This window comes from Tachypleus tridentatus, chromosome 1 (assembly GCF_004210375.1).
Source record: "Tachypleus tridentatus isolate NWPU-2018 chromosome 1, ASM421037v1, whole genome shotgun sequence".
In the NCBI taxonomy this organism is placed as follows: Eukaryota; Metazoa; Arthropoda; class Merostomata; order Xiphosura; family Limulidae; genus Tachypleus; species Tachypleus tridentatus.
In genome coordinates this window covers 139,511,518-139,530,526 of record NC_134825.1, presented here as the reverse complement: position 1 = coordinate 139,530,526, position 19,009 = coordinate 139,511,518, and the positions used below count along the sequence as shown (strand labels likewise).

Here is a 19,009-nt window from a genome sequence, read left to right as displayed (position 1 = left end):
GTCTTCTGTATGGTAGTAAAAACAATTTCAATAATGCATACTAATCACTACACCTTTATTCTTCTGAAGAAGAATAGTAAATTATCTGAAAGTTCTCATGTATTGGGTCTTATATGAAAATCATTCTCTACTTCAAGTAGCATCATCAATACTGTCATGCAACAAAAGCAAAACAGAGTTGCAATAAAGAAGCAAAGAAAGCCAATCAACCTTCTCTAACTTGCAATGTGATGAGTGAGTTGAACAGTATTAATTCTTGATTAAAATTAATGGAAAATGAACACTACCACATAGATCACTGTTTATTTTCCAAAATAATGAAGAAAGAAGGCAAGATGAACCTATGGAAAGCTTGATTGCAGAATAAGCCTGACTCGTGACATGGAAATAAATTACAGCTCCAGTGTTTGAAATGAAAAATAGCAGTTACTCAACAGATCTTCCTCACCCATTAATACCAACAATCATCAAAGTGCATTATGTCTGTCATTTATAGTCACCAAGAATCAAAAATGGAAATGGTAACTGATTTATTAGATCATTTAGGTCTGCCTGATCGACATCTTTCCCAAGAGAGAGATACATATGTGATTACACAACTAACTTGTAAAGGTCTTCTGTATGGTAGTAAAAACAATTTCAATAATGCATACTAATCACTACACCTTTATTCTTCTGAAGAATAGTAAATTATCTGAAAGTTCTCATGTATTGGGTCTTATATGAAAACCATTCTCTACTTCAAGTAGCATCATCAAATGGTAACTGATTTATTAGATCATTTAGGTCTGCCTGATCGACATCTTTCCCAAGAGATATATATATATGTGATTACACAACTAACAGACAGAAAGAGAACAATTTACTTACTTCCTTGTACATCATGTTGTTTTATATCTTTACCAAAAGGATCTGAACTTGCTTTTCATTCCATCTTTTAAGGAAAGATGTAAAATAATAAGGGTGTGAGCCATTATGGCTAAAACAGTATGGCTCAGCATTACATGCACTGCAGTCATATATCTCACCATTGTAAAGGGCACAGGTAAGAGAATCATGTTTGAATGCCTAAATCAGTAACAGACAAAACATCATACTTGATTTGAGATATATACCCTAATAAGAAAATTCATATATCCTGAGTGGCAGGAAGTGGAGGCAAAGAAAATCATTACAGTTCACACAAATTTTAAATAATTGAGAATGGAAATCTACTTAGTTCCAAGGTTCAGAATCAATTTCTTGCTCCTACACACAAATAAGACTGGCTTAGGTATGAACTCTATTGAGGAGTTCAAACTACTGTGGGAACAGTCTATATGATGATCACCAAAATCCTTGAGGGTGTCAAAAAAATTCAACCTTTTTCAACTGATAACTCCCCAGATTTAAGATTTTTATCACAGCTTTAGGGAAGATAGCAAGCACCTCAAAAGCCACTTTATGTAAAGATATTTAACATTTTACTCAAGGATGTGTCAACAATGAGAAATGAAAGGGAAGCAAGGTCCAACTTTATTTTCATTATGTCAACTTGGTGCAGGGTTTTCAGTGCAAGGTCTCTATGATTCTACTACAAACATTTAAATTATAATGCCCACTGACTCTACCCACAATGCATGTGCTGCAAGGGAATGTACTACAATGTCAAAACATTTAACGGTGCAGTATTTGATGGTATAATAAAATTGCAAGGAATGTCCACCAGTAGTGTCAGTAAACCCTAGCCACTATTGATTAGTCAAATGATCATAGAGGGCCACCCATCTTCAAGAATTCAAGGTCTATGTTGTGTGTTGTACAGACTCGGCATCATTTCTTCTCTTTCATGGGCTGCCACACATGTCAAACACAAGGTTAGAGGTTTGGATTGCAAAGGTAGAATGCCAAAGCATAATACTCCCTGTGAAGTTTCATCATATACAGGAGTCCCAAGTGATAAAATATTCAAGATAAAAGAAAAATCAGGTGTGTTTCTTTGCTTTTCATCATTTTATGTCAAATGTTTTTCACTAATATTATATTATTCATCCACAACTTGTTTCAAATGTTTAAGAATGCCTTATGATACGAAGAACAATCTTCTCCAAATGGATATTTGAGAAATTTTACAAAACAATTATTTAAAAATGGCCTGAATTCAAATTTCAAGGCATTGTTCATATCTGAGAAATAATGACAATAAAATAATTAAAGTACACCCAAAATTTTCACATGTATTCTGTATTTATGAAATTATCAAAAAATTTGAAAATCTTGCAGACACTAGGAAAAGTGTCATCTGATTTCACCCTCACAGTTTTGAAGGTTATGAAATATTTGACTTTTAACTAGAACAATCTTTAAAAGTTGCATAGTACCTGAATAAATAAAGCCAGAGAGTAAACAAGCACAGAACACAGATGCTCATTTTGTCCCAAGAGAATATACATATTTATCAGTTTATGGTTTTTCATTTGATTGTTTCAGATCTAAACATGTTCAATCTGCCATTATACATTATTTTTAATTCTAATAGGAAATTACTTTATAATCTTTGATTTTATAAACTTGATATAAAGTCTGACATTATATAAAATGCATCTTATGTACAGTATAATAACTTTTATCAAAATGCACATTCACAATATACACTTTAGTATTGGTACATTCTACACGAGCTTTTAAACATTTCATTTAAACAGTGATGAATAAACAACAGATTATTTATTGTACTTTTGAATGAATTTATCTAATAATAACATATTACACTGTATGTAAGTGGAATGCCTAGATGATGTAAGCTATGATGTTCATTTATTGTTTGTTTTGATAATGAAATTGGTCATAAAACTTGTCAAGTTTTATAGAGCTGAGAATTTTTACAATAGGTAATTGTGGCTTGTTGGTGATACATTTCAACAATAAACAAACAGCAAATAATACACTTGTTTTAAACTAATATGTTGAAAAGAAGTCAATTGGATGCACAAAAATTCATTACACTACTGTTTATCACAGTTGTATCCAGAGTTTTAGGTAATTGTTTGGCTTTTGTCAAAGACCATACAGAAAAGTTCAACTACATTAGAACACTTTTTGACAACACAAATTACTCTCCCATACTCTGTTATGACAATACAAAGCTCTGACTATCATTTGAAAACCACCACTATAACTACCGATTACCACAATTGTACACAGAACTTTAAATAATGGTCTACTTTTTATCAAACTTCACACAGACTGGTTCAATTACATTGGAATGGCTAAGACAAATCATTTTCCTCTATGATCCATTATTAGAATAAAATTTGTGGAACTCAATTTAGAAACTGCCCATTATGGCTAAATTCACACACAGTCTAATTTCACTTTTATTTTTCTAACTTACTTCTTGCACTAACAAATTATTTCTAAACAACAACATAAACAAGCTTGTTTGTTACAATACTAAAGGTATAATTTTCATATACTGAAAATGTATTTCTGATAGGTACTTCCTATTTTTCATAAACTTAGTTATTCTTATTTAGTGCTGCCATCTATATGCAAACTTCTCTTTACACATACCACAACCCTTCTGCTTACCCCTTTTGGAATTGGAATATTCCAACATGTCTCTCATGGAACTCATCATGCACCACCTTTTTACCAATAGGAGCAGAACATCTTCACACTATGGATGCAACTCCCTCTACAGCCCTCTACCAAACCTTCACTCAAAGTGTGGTGTGATAAAAAGTGTGAGCACAGGAAAAGTGTGGAGAGAAGGTGGAAAGTGTAAGAGGAGATAAATGCCTATCAGAAATACATTTTCAGCATGGGAAAATTATAACTTCCAATACAATATCCAACTTTTTTTTCAAGAGATCAACCACAATTCTACACTGAGGGACTGGTGTGAGGACACAACAGAAATAACCCCAAAAGCATGCGAAGTATACCATTGACAATGAGAGAAATAGGTCTGAAGATCAGAAGAGGAAAACCACATCACTTCTGATCCATGTGTATAATTCATAAAACACAAGGGCAAAAATTGTGAGGTGTAAAATGGCTAGGGCGTGTCAGACCATACTTGGAAAGTCAGCTATATCTAAATCCTCCTTGAATCCAATTAGGGATCACGATTGCCACTACTACTACAATCCACAGATAATCACCTGGCATTGAGAGAATGGAATCAACTTGTGTGAGGATTTACATTAATTATTTCACTCAAATCCAAAACCTCTAAGCTTGGGAACCAACATCCATGTGAAGGTAGAATAAGGGCTCACAATTAAATGGGTGAACTGCATTTGGGACAGATTAACTCCAGCATGTTTTGTATAAGTTACAGGATACAACATCATCTGGTAAAGTTATGGATTCACTCTAGTGATTGTGTAAATAGTGTAAGGAGGCCACATCATCCAATAAGGTGATGGATCTACTTCAGTGGTTGTGTAAATAGCATGTGGAAGCCACGTTATCCTGTATGGAAATGGATCCATTCAATGTTTTGTAGTCAGGAGACCTCATCCACCAGCATGGGAACAGATCAACTCCTGTGAAAGCCATGTTGCATCTACACCAGCATAACACCAGTGCCATACTCTCAACTGAATAGTTATCATCTGTTTCTAGTGGATCTTAGTCAGGAGGGTGCCTTCATGGTCCACTAACTCAGCAGTTTGGAACTAGAATGTGGTAAGAACTCCCATACTCTACTCAAGAAGTATGTACAGTTGTGACAGAAAGTGTTCGTACCACTGTGCCGTGAATAGTTTTTTTCCTCATAACTTAAAAAGTATCATGATTAGGATAATGAAAGTAAAATGTATTATAAATTTTATACTAACACACACCTACGTAAATTTTTATGTAAATTGAACGAGAAATAAACTGTTTATAAATAAATAACCAAACATAGGAGGGGCAGAAAGTGTTCATGTGTCTACTTTAATGGTCAGTTGTGTAGCCTTTCAGGTAAATTACTTGGCGCAATCTCTCCTCATAGCCCTCCATGATCGTTTGACAGTACTCAACTGGTATTTTCTTCCATTCTTCAACTCTACAGGCCTTCATAGGCCATAGGCCTCCAACTCTAGCAAGTTTTTCAGATGATGCTGATTAACCCTGGTCTTCAACTCATGCCAAACGTTTTCAATTGGGTTGAGATCGGGTGACTGCGATAGCCACTCCAGAACGCTTATATGGTTCCTCTTCAACCAGGATTGCACATATTTCGATGTGTGCTTAGGGTCATTGTCGTGCTGGAAAATCCAACGACGTCCAAGCTGCAAGTTCTGGCTGCCTACACCAGAAGAACTGAAGGAACCCCATAGCATGATCGAGCCACCTCCGTGTTTAACTGTAGGGATGGTATTCTTTGGAAGATTTTGTTACCCCTTCTTACGGAAAATATTGCAAAGATCATTATGTCCAAAAAGCTCAATTTTAGTCTCATCTGACTAAAGAATACTCCTCCAATAGGTAAAGGGTTTATCTACATGCTTTCTTGCATACCTCAATCGTGCTTGTAAATGAACAGGCTTTAAATATGGAGTTCTACGAGGACAGCATGCTTTGAACCCAGAAGAGCATAACATGTGCGTAACTGTAGAGGTGCTTACTTCAACCCCAGTTTCCCTTACCAGTTTCTGTATGTTATTACATGTTAAACAAGGGTTCCTACTAACTTTTCTGAGAACCTTCCTCTTGGTTCTCTCTGGAATTTTGGTGGGGCGTCCGAAACGAGGGAGGTTAGCAGTTAATCCTGTAAACTTAAACTTGGCAATTATGCTTTGAACAGTAGATTTTGGCACATTAAGTTGTGTAGCAATACGGAAAGAGACACATGAAACTTATATTTTACAATAATTCGTTTTTTTTAAATCTCTGGACAGTTGTTTTCTGTTCGCCATGATGACCAAGCAGATAATGATGGAGATGGCGCTAAACTGCCGGAAGTAAATTTTTTGCTGGCTAAATTCCAATAATTATGAACCTAGTGTCTAGTTCTGGAATGGTATAATGTAGTTTATTCACCAAACTAAACAAAATTTTTATGGGAATATCAGTTTTTACAGACGTTCTGAAATGTACGAACACTTTCCGCTCCTCCTATTTTTGGTTATTTGTTTATAAACAGTCTATTTTTTGTTCAATTTACATAAAAATGTATGTATATGTGTATTAGTATAATATTTATAATATACTAAACTTTCATTATCATAATCATGATACTTTTTAAGTTATGAGGAAAAAACTACTCCTGATGCAGGGGTACGAACACTTTTTGTTGTAACTGTATGTGTTTGAGATTTGGGAGGAACATCATCACTACAGACAGCAAATGTGTGACCATTAAACCCTATTTTGAAAATCAGCTCACTCAGAGTTATTCATTCAAGGTGTGGCAGGAATGAGCAGCACTCCCTTTCAGCTTTATCCATGCAGTCTTACCAACTTTGATAGTGAGCATGTGGTACCATGGATGAGAGTGTACTTGTCAACATGGCTTACAGAGTAGATTTAGAATACCTCATCAGACACCATTCTCCACTGATTGGGATTCATGTGATAAACATTAATATAATGGCCCCAGAAAAAAAAAAATATTGGTTAAAGTTGTACCAAAGTCAGACAAGATAAAAGAGAAACAGTAAGATGTGGGATCAGAAGGAAGGTTGGCTGAAACAAGTCCAGGAGGAAGTATAGCATTGAAAAAAAATCATTCAGACCAAAAGTTGAACCCCACTGGTAAAGGGAGAGAGTGAAATTCAAAATGGAATAATGATTGTCAGGGGAGAAGAAGAGATGGAATCATGTATCTTGGAAGGTAGCTGAACACAGTGGTCCATCTGGATCCTGTGAAGAGTAAAGAAATGTAGAAAAAAAAGGAAAGGACACAGGAGAAATAGCTCTCCTAAGTTGTCAAGGTCTGTGGTAGGAGGAATGAACTGGATAAGGAAGACACGTGGAAGGAGAAGGGCATGTGAAATGTCAACATCAATAAAAATCCATCCACTAATGTCCACATGCACATACCCCACCTGTAAGAACAAAGCAAAATAATCATCATGAACCCAAATAACAGGGAAGGGAGGAAAAACCAAAAGTAAGAATTAGATGATTAATAATTAAGTGACAAAGATAAAACATCACAAACCTAAGACATAATTCTGTGAATACTGAATTAAGCCTAAGAGATGATACTAGATGGGAATGGTTAAAAACAGGCAATTTTGGCAATAGGAAATGATGGACCAATTCCTTGTCAACCAGCAAAGACTCAGAAGTGTTAGTGGGAGCCATGGAGAAGGCAGAGAGAGAAAGGATAGACCATGTAGCATTCAATCTCCCAACACACAAAGGAAATAAATCTGCCACTGAGTCGAGCACACCCAAAGTTGTAATGTGAAATTCAGAATTCATGGCACACAAGGTTTACACCATATTTAAGTGCAGAAAAAAGTACTTTGAATAAACTGACAAAAACAAATATAATTATCAAGTTAAAGAAATCAAATTATGTTAAAAATTAACCACTTCAGAAGGAAAACAAAGCCATACATGCAGCAATAAAGAAATAAAAAATATATCTAAACTCAAATGCTACAAAATGAGATGTGAAGTTTCAGTAAAAGTGTGCAGAGAGAGCAACATACATCATGCTAGTACATCACACTCCTACTGGTTAGGAGGTGATGCATGATGATTTGCATTATGGAAGGCTTGTGGCATGCATAAAGAAAACATTTGCATATAAAGGGCAACACTAAATGAGAATAGCTAATCTAGCAAAGGTAGATATTGCATAGGAATTTAACACTGGTGCTTTATAACTATCTAGACTATAACACTCATATCAAGGTTAAACAGTTATGTATATCTAACAACAGTTACTATATCAAAAGTATTTACTTTTATTTCCTTTCAAATTGACATTCATTATTATATATTTTATTATAAAAAATGATTTTCAATGTTAGCTTAGATTTTACATGTATGATTAACCTAAATCTTCTAAGCTGGCTGAACCTCATGAAATATAGTATTGAGCATATATATATATATATCATTAGCAGCAAGGGTAATCAATTGGTGAAACCATTCATTCTAATCTATTTAAGTAGACAGGGCAAATACTAGCACCCCAGCTCCCAGCTCATAGTATACTTTAACCTCAGAATTCACAGCTGACTGAAATAAATAAATAAATTTTATGAAATCAAGACTGACCAAAAAAGAGGCAGAAAAAGAGTAGTCAAGAGTAGTCGACTGTCAGTGAATTCCTTAGTGAGCCAATATCATGTGAATGTAAATTAGCTTACATATGAGAGAAAAGATAAAATTTAAAATTCATGTTGGTCATACAGCAATAACATAAAGTCTCAAGCATTCCAGCATCCTTAGTAGCATACGTTACTCATGCCTGACATAACTGAGCCATCTTCTTTGTCATATTTAGTTGTATATACAACGAAGAAAAATTTCATACTGTACACTAACTTTAAACAATCCACTAACTGATCTCAATGTTAAATTCACCTATTATTTTACTCTTACCATGTGGAAAGGCAGATGTACACATATAATAAAATAGATTATTTATATAATATTGCAACTGCATGTCAGGGGACTTTACCTCATAGTTCAGGTTTGTTACTAATACATTTTTGAAGGTTACAAAAATACTAAATCTCTTGTTAATCTTATACAATATAAAACCAAACATAACTGTAGTGAACATAAACAAGTGACAGTTGATTACTACTGAAATACTTGTAATACACTGAGTACCAAGCTACTGTATGGCTCAGTCAAAATAAACATTTAATTCAGTAATATATAATGAACATTTTGTTACCTACCATCATTTTTTTTATTTTTGTCATTCTGCTGGAAAGTGGCAGCTGATGTACTGAAAAGTCCTGAGCTTGCTTCTGTAATTTAAATAACATAACTTACAGCAATCATAAAATATATATACATACACACCATCATATCTCGAAGTTCAAGTTTACATTGACACGTTAGCATAAACATAGCTTTAATTTCAAATTGCTACTTTATTTAGCTAAGGTTGAAATAACTAGCAAGTATTTTTAGTAATTTATTTATAAGGTAAGCATTTGTACATACAAAATATAGAAAAAAAACATTCACCTTGTCATTACAACAAATTGTGATCAATATTGTTCTATGCTAATTTTGTTAAAATGTCTCACATTCACAAGATATCACTTTCATTTAATTGTGATGTCAAGTAAATCTTACCATATACTTAAAATATTTGTCTCTAACACACTGAATTGAGAAGAGCCCATAAATGGCACTCATCTGGAACCCAAGAAAACCAAAATATACTGTACACTTTGAGTAGATTAAATTATCACTGCAGCTGTAGTACATGTTAGCTGTTATATTTTATTTTCATTGAAGCAAGTAGACATCACAAGTTTCATACATTCATACAACCTAAGGCCTTCAACCCTACTTAACAGTAACACTATTATTTACTAGAGATATAATTTAGTCTTAAAGTGAGTTTATACTTATCTTATTCTGAACATGAAGCCTATTGGGTTTTCATCTTTATAACACAGTTATAAATGTAAATGGAAGAAGTATACCAAATATAACAAAATGAAATCACATAGTTGTTTAATAAAGACCTGTATCCACAAAAAATAAGTTTTTGGAAAAGAAAGCAGACACAATGTGACTGTTAAAAATACACGTAAAACAAAAACTTTAAAAAGAGCTCAATTAGTTGTTAAAATAAAAAAGATATGCAGAATAATCATAAGGCTAAGAAGATAGAATTGTCTTACAGCATAGTAGCTTATAGGAATAGAAATGAATGAAAAACATTTAATAAAAGAAATTATTGTACTCAAAATTGTTTTATAGAGAGATAAATAATAAACATGACTGTAAAACAAACATTATATTTTATAAAACAAAACAGAAAATTAAATATCCAAGCAGATTGGAGTGTCTAGTTTCAGTAATAAAATTAATAAATCAATAAATTCACACATCAAATTATTATCAGGTGTGTAAGGATATGGTTTTACTACTGTTTTTAATTTACAGTTTTACTATTGCTTTTAAATATATATAGACAGCCTTATATCAACAGATAAAAGTAAAAACTTATGTATATGAAAAAGTCAACATTGTTGTACGTTTTTTTATAGCAAAGCCACATCGAGAATCTGCTGACCCCACCAAGGGGAATCAAACCCCTGATTTAGCATTGTAAATCTGAAGACATACTGCTGTACTAGCAGGGGGTCAACATTTATATCAATGCATTTTGTTATCACTGTTCAAATAAGTAATTATATTTCTGTATGAATAATGAATGTGGTAGTTGTAAGTGAAAGCATGGTATGTCCGAATAGTTTAGATGTTACAATATACTAGCTTAACAAGAAAAAATTTTAGTTATTGAAAATACGGTATTAAATTAAAAGACTAAATACATGTAGCAATCTTAGATATCCTATGTTCTTAATGTATTTGTTCAAAATAGTTTCTGGGATGAATATGTTCTTATACAGAAATCACAAAAACTCAGTTTCAAATCTCCAAGTCTTCAAACATGATACACAAGTAGAAGTAAACATGAAACCTACCACTTCCTTTGAGAAACTTCTGAACATCCTCAAACGACGCACCTGATTTTTGAATCTGTCGACAAAGACTGTGGTATTCTCGTTTTAACTGTTTGAAGACTGGCTGAAAAAAATGCATGATGAAAAATTCAATGCATAAATTGTAAAATGAGCCACTTACCAAATAACATACATACAGAAACAAACAAGAATTGAGTATAGTCCTAAAATATCACAAAAGGGGGTTATGACTGTGAACCACCAAAAAACTGACAAAGAAATAAATAATATATTCACTTAGATTTTAAGTAAGATGGCATAAAAAGAAAACCTAGACACAAAAATGGTAATTTTCACAAAAAGCAAAACAGTAAATAATGAATAAAAAAGTTTGTAATATAATTATGTATATAAAGTGTCTTCTAACAATATCTTGGTACTCTTAGACACTACTAAAAAATCTTGAATGACTCAAAAAACAGTAACATTCTATTGATACAATGTATAGTACATGTAAATATTATTGGGTACAGAACAGAAGATTCAGAATAGATATGCATCAAACCTATTGGTTTTGGAACACACACACACTATGTGTAGCTGATAAGAAGTAATTTTCTTTAATTTTCAAATGATGACTACCAATCACAGAGAATAAACTTCTGCTCATGAACAAAACTTTGTTTTCATGACTGCTCTTACAACAAATGATAGGTGGGTCCATAGAGATTAACTACTGACAGAAAATACTTTGGATTCCTTCTGTCAGTGTAACTCGGCTACATTATTTGCACAGTGTTATATATAGTAAAACTGAACTAAAAAATAATAACCAAAATATGACAAGTTCGAACAGAACACAACTTCAAGTTTTGATATAACAATTAAATCTATTAATAAGAAATACAGCACATAATATAATTGTGTTTCATTTCGAACCACCTTCACCAATTTCATTTATATTTTTTTTGTTTTCCCTTATCTATAACTGTAGAACAATTATTTCAAAGTGCGTTGTTTCAAAGCCACATAATTTTCTCATGTTTATAGGTTAAGTGCAAGACTTAAAAAGATATGTTATCAAGAAAATGTAATAAAACAAATAATATGTTGATTATATATAGATTTTTATACTCTATTAAATTTTAAACAAAGTAAGAGTCACGCTATACTGTTTTTCCTCTGTTGATATAAGACTGACAGATCTACAAGTAATTAGACAATTTTATTACCTCCATAGAAAGTAGGAGTAATATTTAAAAACATCTACCAACTATTCAGAGAATAAGAAAAACATAAGAGTGAGTAGCACATGTATCCAATCCTAAGCCTCCACTGAAGACCCTTATGGTGATACCTCATCCAGAAGGTTTATCATATTATAAACTTCCCAATTTTTCTTAACAAGCCAAAATAAATGTGGTGAAATTGCTCGATTGGGTCCATTTATCTACTGTTTAGGATGAATAATACTGCTAAAATCTCTATTTGTACAAACTGAAGAAATAAAGTAGAGTTTAGTAACTCGTCTCAAGTTCATCATAGCTTAACCTTTCTTTATCATTACTCTAAGGTCCTAATCTTGTCCTAACATTTTGTTAATCTTTAAAGTATTTAAATAAATCCTTAATATTAATTTTTACACTGTTAACCAACCTTTTATATGTACTATTTTCAATTTACTCATGTTCTGTAATACCAACTTTTTAACTAACATCTTCACTTTACACTTCTTAAACTTTTCTTTAATTTTTATCTCTCATATTTCTTGTAAGATAACTAGGTCTTTTTACTTACAACCATCACTTTGTTTCTACAAGGAACATGTTTATCTTGAATATTTAAAAGCATTTTTAAATTTATCTCATCTGATCAGTATTTCCAATTGATTCAGTTGCTTAATTCACAACATATATAATTCTTGTCACACACCTTGAAGATCTGTAAGAAACCTTATTATTCCAGATCTCTGGATGCAGTAAGATATCAAATATAACTGAGGAATAGTCATTTGCATCTAGTGTTTCTCAACCCTCATCTTCTCAACCACTTCTATGTTAGAATAATAAATCTAAATAACATTGTTCCTAGTAAGTTCAATATCCAAATTATCCTCAACAGTTTCTAAAAACTGTCTCTTTCATGATGTGACTAACATTTACCAATCTATACATCTGAAATTAATATCTTTCATAATTATAACCTTATTTACAGTTGAATTTTTACTCTCTCTGTAATGTTTATTAATTTAATCAGTTTCATCTTGCTTTCTGTAACAACTTCTAAATGAAAGCCTTCTTCACTCATAAAAATAAACCCAAACAAATTCAATCTCATTACTCTGATATCCTCAACTTCAAAAGGATATAATTCACATTTTACATGTAAAACCACACCTCCTACCTCTTTTTAGTACCCTGTCCATATTAAATAACCTATCATCCTTTCAATCATAAAAAATTTATACATTTGACCAAGTTTCAGTTATTTTTATGATATAAAATAATCCAATTTGACTAGTGCTCTAAAGTAATCCATGTTTTTTGCTTCTTCTACCCTTACAGTAGTAACAATTTAGCCTAATCTTAAAACTTAGTCCTTTTATTTAATTGGCTTTGACAAATAGTTGTACTTCTTAACTAGTTACTCTCCCACATCCTTACACACAATACAAACACTACATCACTGTTTGTACCATTTATTCTATCAGTTTTGTCCTCCACTCCTGCCCCCGGATAGAATAATCTAATTATTTTCTCACAGTTTACTACACAGACATACAATACTAAAGAATCACCAATAACATAATCCCTACCTGTCCCTTTCACTTTACTTCCCTCTAACAGTTCCCCATCTGCACTAATTAAAGGCTAAAAGCTGTAATTTAATGAGCAGGTTCTATTAAGTCCAATACCTTTAACCCTATCAGTACTCCTTCTAACTTCTGGGAAGTAACACCTAGTGTATCTCTCACCTATCAATGTTGAAGCTTCTCTATAAATTATGCTATCATTTCCCAGTTTACACTTTTTCTCTTTTTTCTGTTCTTTAGTAACTATGAACTTCATAAAAGTATATTTAATTAGCTATACTAATTACCATGTTGATATTAAGTTTCAATCTAAGGTAAGCTTGTCCTGATCAAAAGTTAATACTAGTTCAGAAAACCACAAAGATGAGGACTGAGGAAAACCTATATAATTGGAGTGTAACTGGAAGAGAAAGGGCAAAGAGTTATTAATAGGGTCCAGTCAAACTGGATCTTTATTATTAATGGCATATCTCAAGTTTCAACACTTGTTCTTTTTTCTTATTTACATTCATACTCTGTTTCACACTTTACCAAGTGTTTTGAAATTCTAGATACACTAAGGAAATGCACTTCCTTTCTTTTAATTCAAAACAGGCATGTTCTTAATAGGGAAGATCAAACTTAACTGGCTTATTAGAAACAATCAAGTATAAATGCCATAACTTTAACATGGCACATAGCTTGGAACCTTACAGAACTATTGAAAGGCTAAGTATTTGCTTAAAAATAAGCTCAAGAAATCAAACATGGTTGAGGCAGAAGAGCTGACTAATAATGGGAAAACACCATTAAAGGACATACACCACAAAGTTTATTTTGTTCAATACTATGAGACTGCTGGGGTTTCTCTTTAATTACTGGTTGGTCAATAAACAGTTCAAAGTTGTTTTGTTCCTCCTATTTTTTGAAGGGGGATAGTAAGTTATCATAACAATTATAGGTACATGAAAAATTATAGTGTGTGATAGAAGAAGCTTTAGAAAATCATTTAATGATGCACGACTTTATATAGAAAACCAACACAGATTAACAAATAGGAAATCATGCCATGCCTAATGTTTTTAAAGATGTTACTTTTAATAATTATAATTACTGCATTTATTACTGATGGAAGCAGGATTAATAAAGAAATTATACTAATAACATTGTATTGAAGGTGTTAAGATACTACAGAAGTTGAGATGGGTGATTAACCTGATTAATTATGTACAAGCATTAATTACATTGATAAGTGTTGAGTAAAATTATCAACTGTCCGAAACTAGTTAAATCAATTAATGTCATTGAAATAATCAACTACTTAAAACTGTTTCCACTGTTACTCTGTTCAATTATTCCAAGTATGCAGATAATCAAAAATACTGCTATTAGTATTATAGTTTCTCATTATTATTTTGATAAATTCAAGGATATTCATCTTAATCAATCAGTGTCAACTCACAAATATAACCAAATAATCAAAATTTATATATATATGCATATATATATATATATATATATATACACACACACATATTAAAAAAAATTATTTCATAAATCAGTATTACTACCTGTTAACTTCTGAAAACAGCAGAAGGATATTGACATTGATGACATGCCATGTGAATCAGGAGTTGGCAAGCATAATTACAGATTTCACATTTTATTCCATTCATTACTTCACACAATTAATATATTACTAATATACTCTCATAGTAAACTTAATGTAAGGTAAAAAAATACAGCCATTTGGTCTTTTAGTGCTGTTCTTGTACATCCACCTTTATCAAATAATATATTTTAAGTACTTCTTTAGACACTGATATAGTTACTTTACACTTTAACTAGACTGCATTAGGTTAAATTCACAGAAAGGTTAGATCATTATCACATGCAATGCCACAGACAGGACAGTGCTTTGGGATGACCCCAAAACATTTTACAAGTTTGCCAACTTTGTAATAAAACTGATCATTAAACAGTAAATTCCGAGGAGGATAGCATACTTATAGCAAAACACTTGTCTATAGCCCTGATGTACCTAATAAACCTTAACTTTTCCAAATTAAAAAGATAATGCAATACTGGATTCTATAAAAAAAAATTTACCATTTTGGTATAGAGAGAATCTTCTAAAAAATTTGACTTAATAAACCTTTTTTTATGTGAAGGAAACTTGGATACAACTAACATAGGTAGTATCTCAGAAAACTTGCTATTTTTCAAGCAAAAATCCATATTGAAATCACTAGTAGTGGTGGTAAAAGTACGACTTGATTCTGGCTTTAAAAAGTCCACATGACACTTTAAATCCACACCAGAAACATCAGGCAAAACGTTACAATATGTGTTTGCAAGGTTTACTTTAGTATGAGTTTTACTTTTAGACAGTTGTCCCTTTACTGAATCTTTCTGTTGACCTTGCAAAAGTTGCAATGAATACAAACACTTTACACTCTTGAAACTAGAGTATTCTTCGCTGTTATAACTAAACACAGAAATTTGTGAGCAAGCCCTGTGAATTTTTTTGATGAAAAGTCCATGAGAAAGTCTTGATGGTGTTCGGCATACATAGTTCTGAAGCTTCATACTCCACATATTTTATCTCGAGCAGGCTTAACAACGGTGATAAAGGTAAACAATTTTCATACCCTACTTTCATACAGTGTAAATGATAAATGAAACACTGTCCATCAGTCTTCTGTCTTTTAATAAAATATAAAGTCACACTCTTAGTAAATTAGGCTTAATCTACGCCTGTCAACTTAATAATACTGAATTAAGAAACGAAAAAATATTTCGAATTGACTTTCATAGCGTGAATCTCGTTACTTTCTTTCACTGGCCATTCGTCATTACGAGTTTCGTATCAAAACTTATGTGAAATTTATTCCAGCATTGGAAACTTCAGAATCTGACCATAATATTAACACTATTAATAGTCTCATCTATTACCAAGTTTTTTCTCAAGTCACTAGCTTATGCTACCGAAAAACATGACGTTATTCGACTATCAAAAATAAGTAAAATAATGTTGTAATTAAAATAACCTTAAACACTCGATTAGCTTCTAGCACTACTAAACAAATGCTTAAATTATTTTTACATTTTTTCATCGAAAAACACGAATCAAAATATTTCGTTAAATGTGCCTTGTTGTTGTTACACGAGACTTTTACCCAAAAATGTACCAGACCTATATTTCGTATAAGATAACATAAGAAGTTTGTAAAACGCTACTAGGTTTTTTTCCCATATCCGATAACGCAAAGATAATAGTACAATAAATATATATAAAATAACAGGCCAATAACAACAGACCTTGAGAAAACTTAAACTAACTCTCTATTTTTCAAAACTTTGTTAGATATACAAGGCTGTTCAGTGTTAGAGCTGTTCTTTACTTGGTTTAGTGACACAATATTTAATAATTATCTAGTTTTCATAACAAGAGTTTGTTTGTTTGTTTGTTTGAATTTCGCACAAAGCTACTCGAGGGCTATCTGTGCTAGCCTTCCATAATTTAGTAGTGTAAGACTAGAGGGAAGGCAGCTAGTCATCACCACCCACCGCCACCTCTTGGGCTACTCTTTTACAAACGAATAGTGGGATTGACCATCACATTATAACGTCTCCATGGCTGAAAGGACGAGCATGCTTGGTGCGACAGGGATGCGAACTCGCGACCTTCAGATTACGAGTCGCACGTCTTAACACGCTTGGCCATGCCGGACTTGCGAAGAAAGTTCGAAACCTCAGTTTAAAACAGTATAAATATTGGAGACCAACTGAGTGCAAGTCAAGTAAAGTTCAGGTGGAAAAAAAGTTATTTGGTGAAGTTACTGGCATGTAAGTAATTAATCTTAATGAGTGATTTCTATCCTGTGTGATAACAACATAGATAGGAAAACTAATTTTTCTTATTAGTTGGGTTCTAATATGACTCTACCATCCTGACTGAACTTTTGACAAATAAAAGATACAATTATATAACTCGCCCTTTCAGCCGTTATAATGTTATGGTCAATCCCACTAATCGTTGGTAAAAGAGTTGCCCAAGAGTTGGCGGTGGGTGGTGATGACTAGCTGCCTTTCCTCTAGCCTTACACTGCTAAATTAGGGACGGCTAGCACAGATAGCCCTCGAGTAGATTTGTGCAAAATTCAAAAAACAAACAAACAATTATTTAAAGCTCTGGATGCACTTGTAGTAACCAAAAATAGTTAAGTGAAGTTCAGTCAGAATAAAAAAAATATATTGAAAATGAAGTTAGATTGAATGGTTGTTGGTTCAGCCGTAATGGATGATATTGTAATATAGATTTCACTGTTTAGCAGACAAGGAGAATACTTTGTCTTGTCAAAGGGTGTTATAAAGTACTTGAACCCGTCTATGTGGACTTTAATGAAAATAAAACTATTTAAAGTTTAGAATAAAACTGAGGTAATCCATATGGTAACATAAGTGAATTATTCACTGATACTACGGTGACAAGAGAAGAGAAAAATAATTCATCTTGTAATTGGATAATATAATTGAATCAACTTGAGTGAATATTTAATAAAAAAAAAAAAGAGAATTATTTATAGTTCTAAATTCAACTATAATATCCCTTAATGTAAATAATGTTTTTACATATCTATGACTTATTTTTAATAAATTATTTTAAAACAAATGGATGATTGTGTTCTGTCAATTTATTGCTCGAATTTATCGCCAACAAGTCACAGATACCTAATGTATAACAATTACAGCCCACAAATATATTCATAACTTTACAAAATTAAAAACAACAAAATAGTATTATTGATTTTGGGGCTGATTCATTCTCCTAAAAGTATTCAAGAACAACAACAACAAAAAACTCTCTTCATCTACCAACAAAAGAACATGTAATCAAAGTGTTCCATTTTGTTTTATGAAAAAAACTGAAATGTTAGAAACCTTGAAGAAGTTTATACGGAGCAAAGGTAAGAGAGAGAAAAGACGAGGAAGTGAAACAGTTTTTTTTTTTCAGTTTGCCATTGGAGTTGTGCTATGACAGGATTTTTTGTGATGGTTCTTGTGGGAGAGGGATTTCTTTAGTTTGAGCGTTCTTAATGGTATGTTTTATTCCAAGTAAGAATTTTCTTGGTTGTAGGAAGATATTCACGTACTTGTGGTATTTACGATAACTCGTGTTCAGGCAGTGAATATAACTGAACTTTGGTAATAGTTCGTTTTTGTTTGTTTGCTTTTGAATTTCGCACAAAGCTACTCGAGGGCTATCTGTGCTAGCCGTTCCTAATTTAGCAGTGTAAGACTAGAGGGAAGGCAGCTAGTCATCACCACCCACCGCCAACTCTTGGGCTACTCTTTTACCAACGAATAGTGGGATTGACTGTCACATTATAACGCTCCTACGGCTGAAAGGGTGAGCATGTTTGGTGCGACAGGGATGCGAAATCGCGACCCTCAGACTACTAGTCGAACGCCTTAACCCACCTGGCCATGCCGGGTCTAGGCTCAGAGAGACGTATGTATTTTCCCACAATAATTATCACCAGTGATAAAGGTCCTATCAAATCGCCACCTCACAAACTTCCATCGGTTAACAGAACTTTTCCAAGCACAGACATAAATC

At 32.6% G+C, this 19,009-nt stretch overlaps 1 protein-coding gene across 2 annotated transcripts in view; it reads right to left on the bottom strand.

The window, feature by feature from the left end:
• Spg7 (SPG7 matrix AAA peptidase subunit, paraplegin) overlaps positions 1-16,624 on the bottom strand; it is an 80,818-nt gene extending 64,194 nt beyond the window's left edge. Inside the window, exons 1-3 of one of the 2 annotated variants that reach the window (XM_076455055.1) lie at positions 15,496-16,624; positions 10,617-10,719; positions 8,844-8,915 (exon numbers count right to left, since the gene is read on the bottom strand). In XM_076455055.1, the coding sequence (XP_076311170.1) occupies positions 8,844-8,915; positions 10,617-10,719; positions 15,496-15,984 (664 nt within the window). In that variant the 5' untranslated portion in view covers positions 15,985-16,624. The remainder of the gene's footprint in view (positions 1-8,843; positions 8,916-10,616; positions 10,720-15,495) is intronic. The other variant, XM_076455063.1, reaches the window with a different exon arrangement.
• Positions 16,625-19,009: the final 2,385 nt, after the last annotated feature.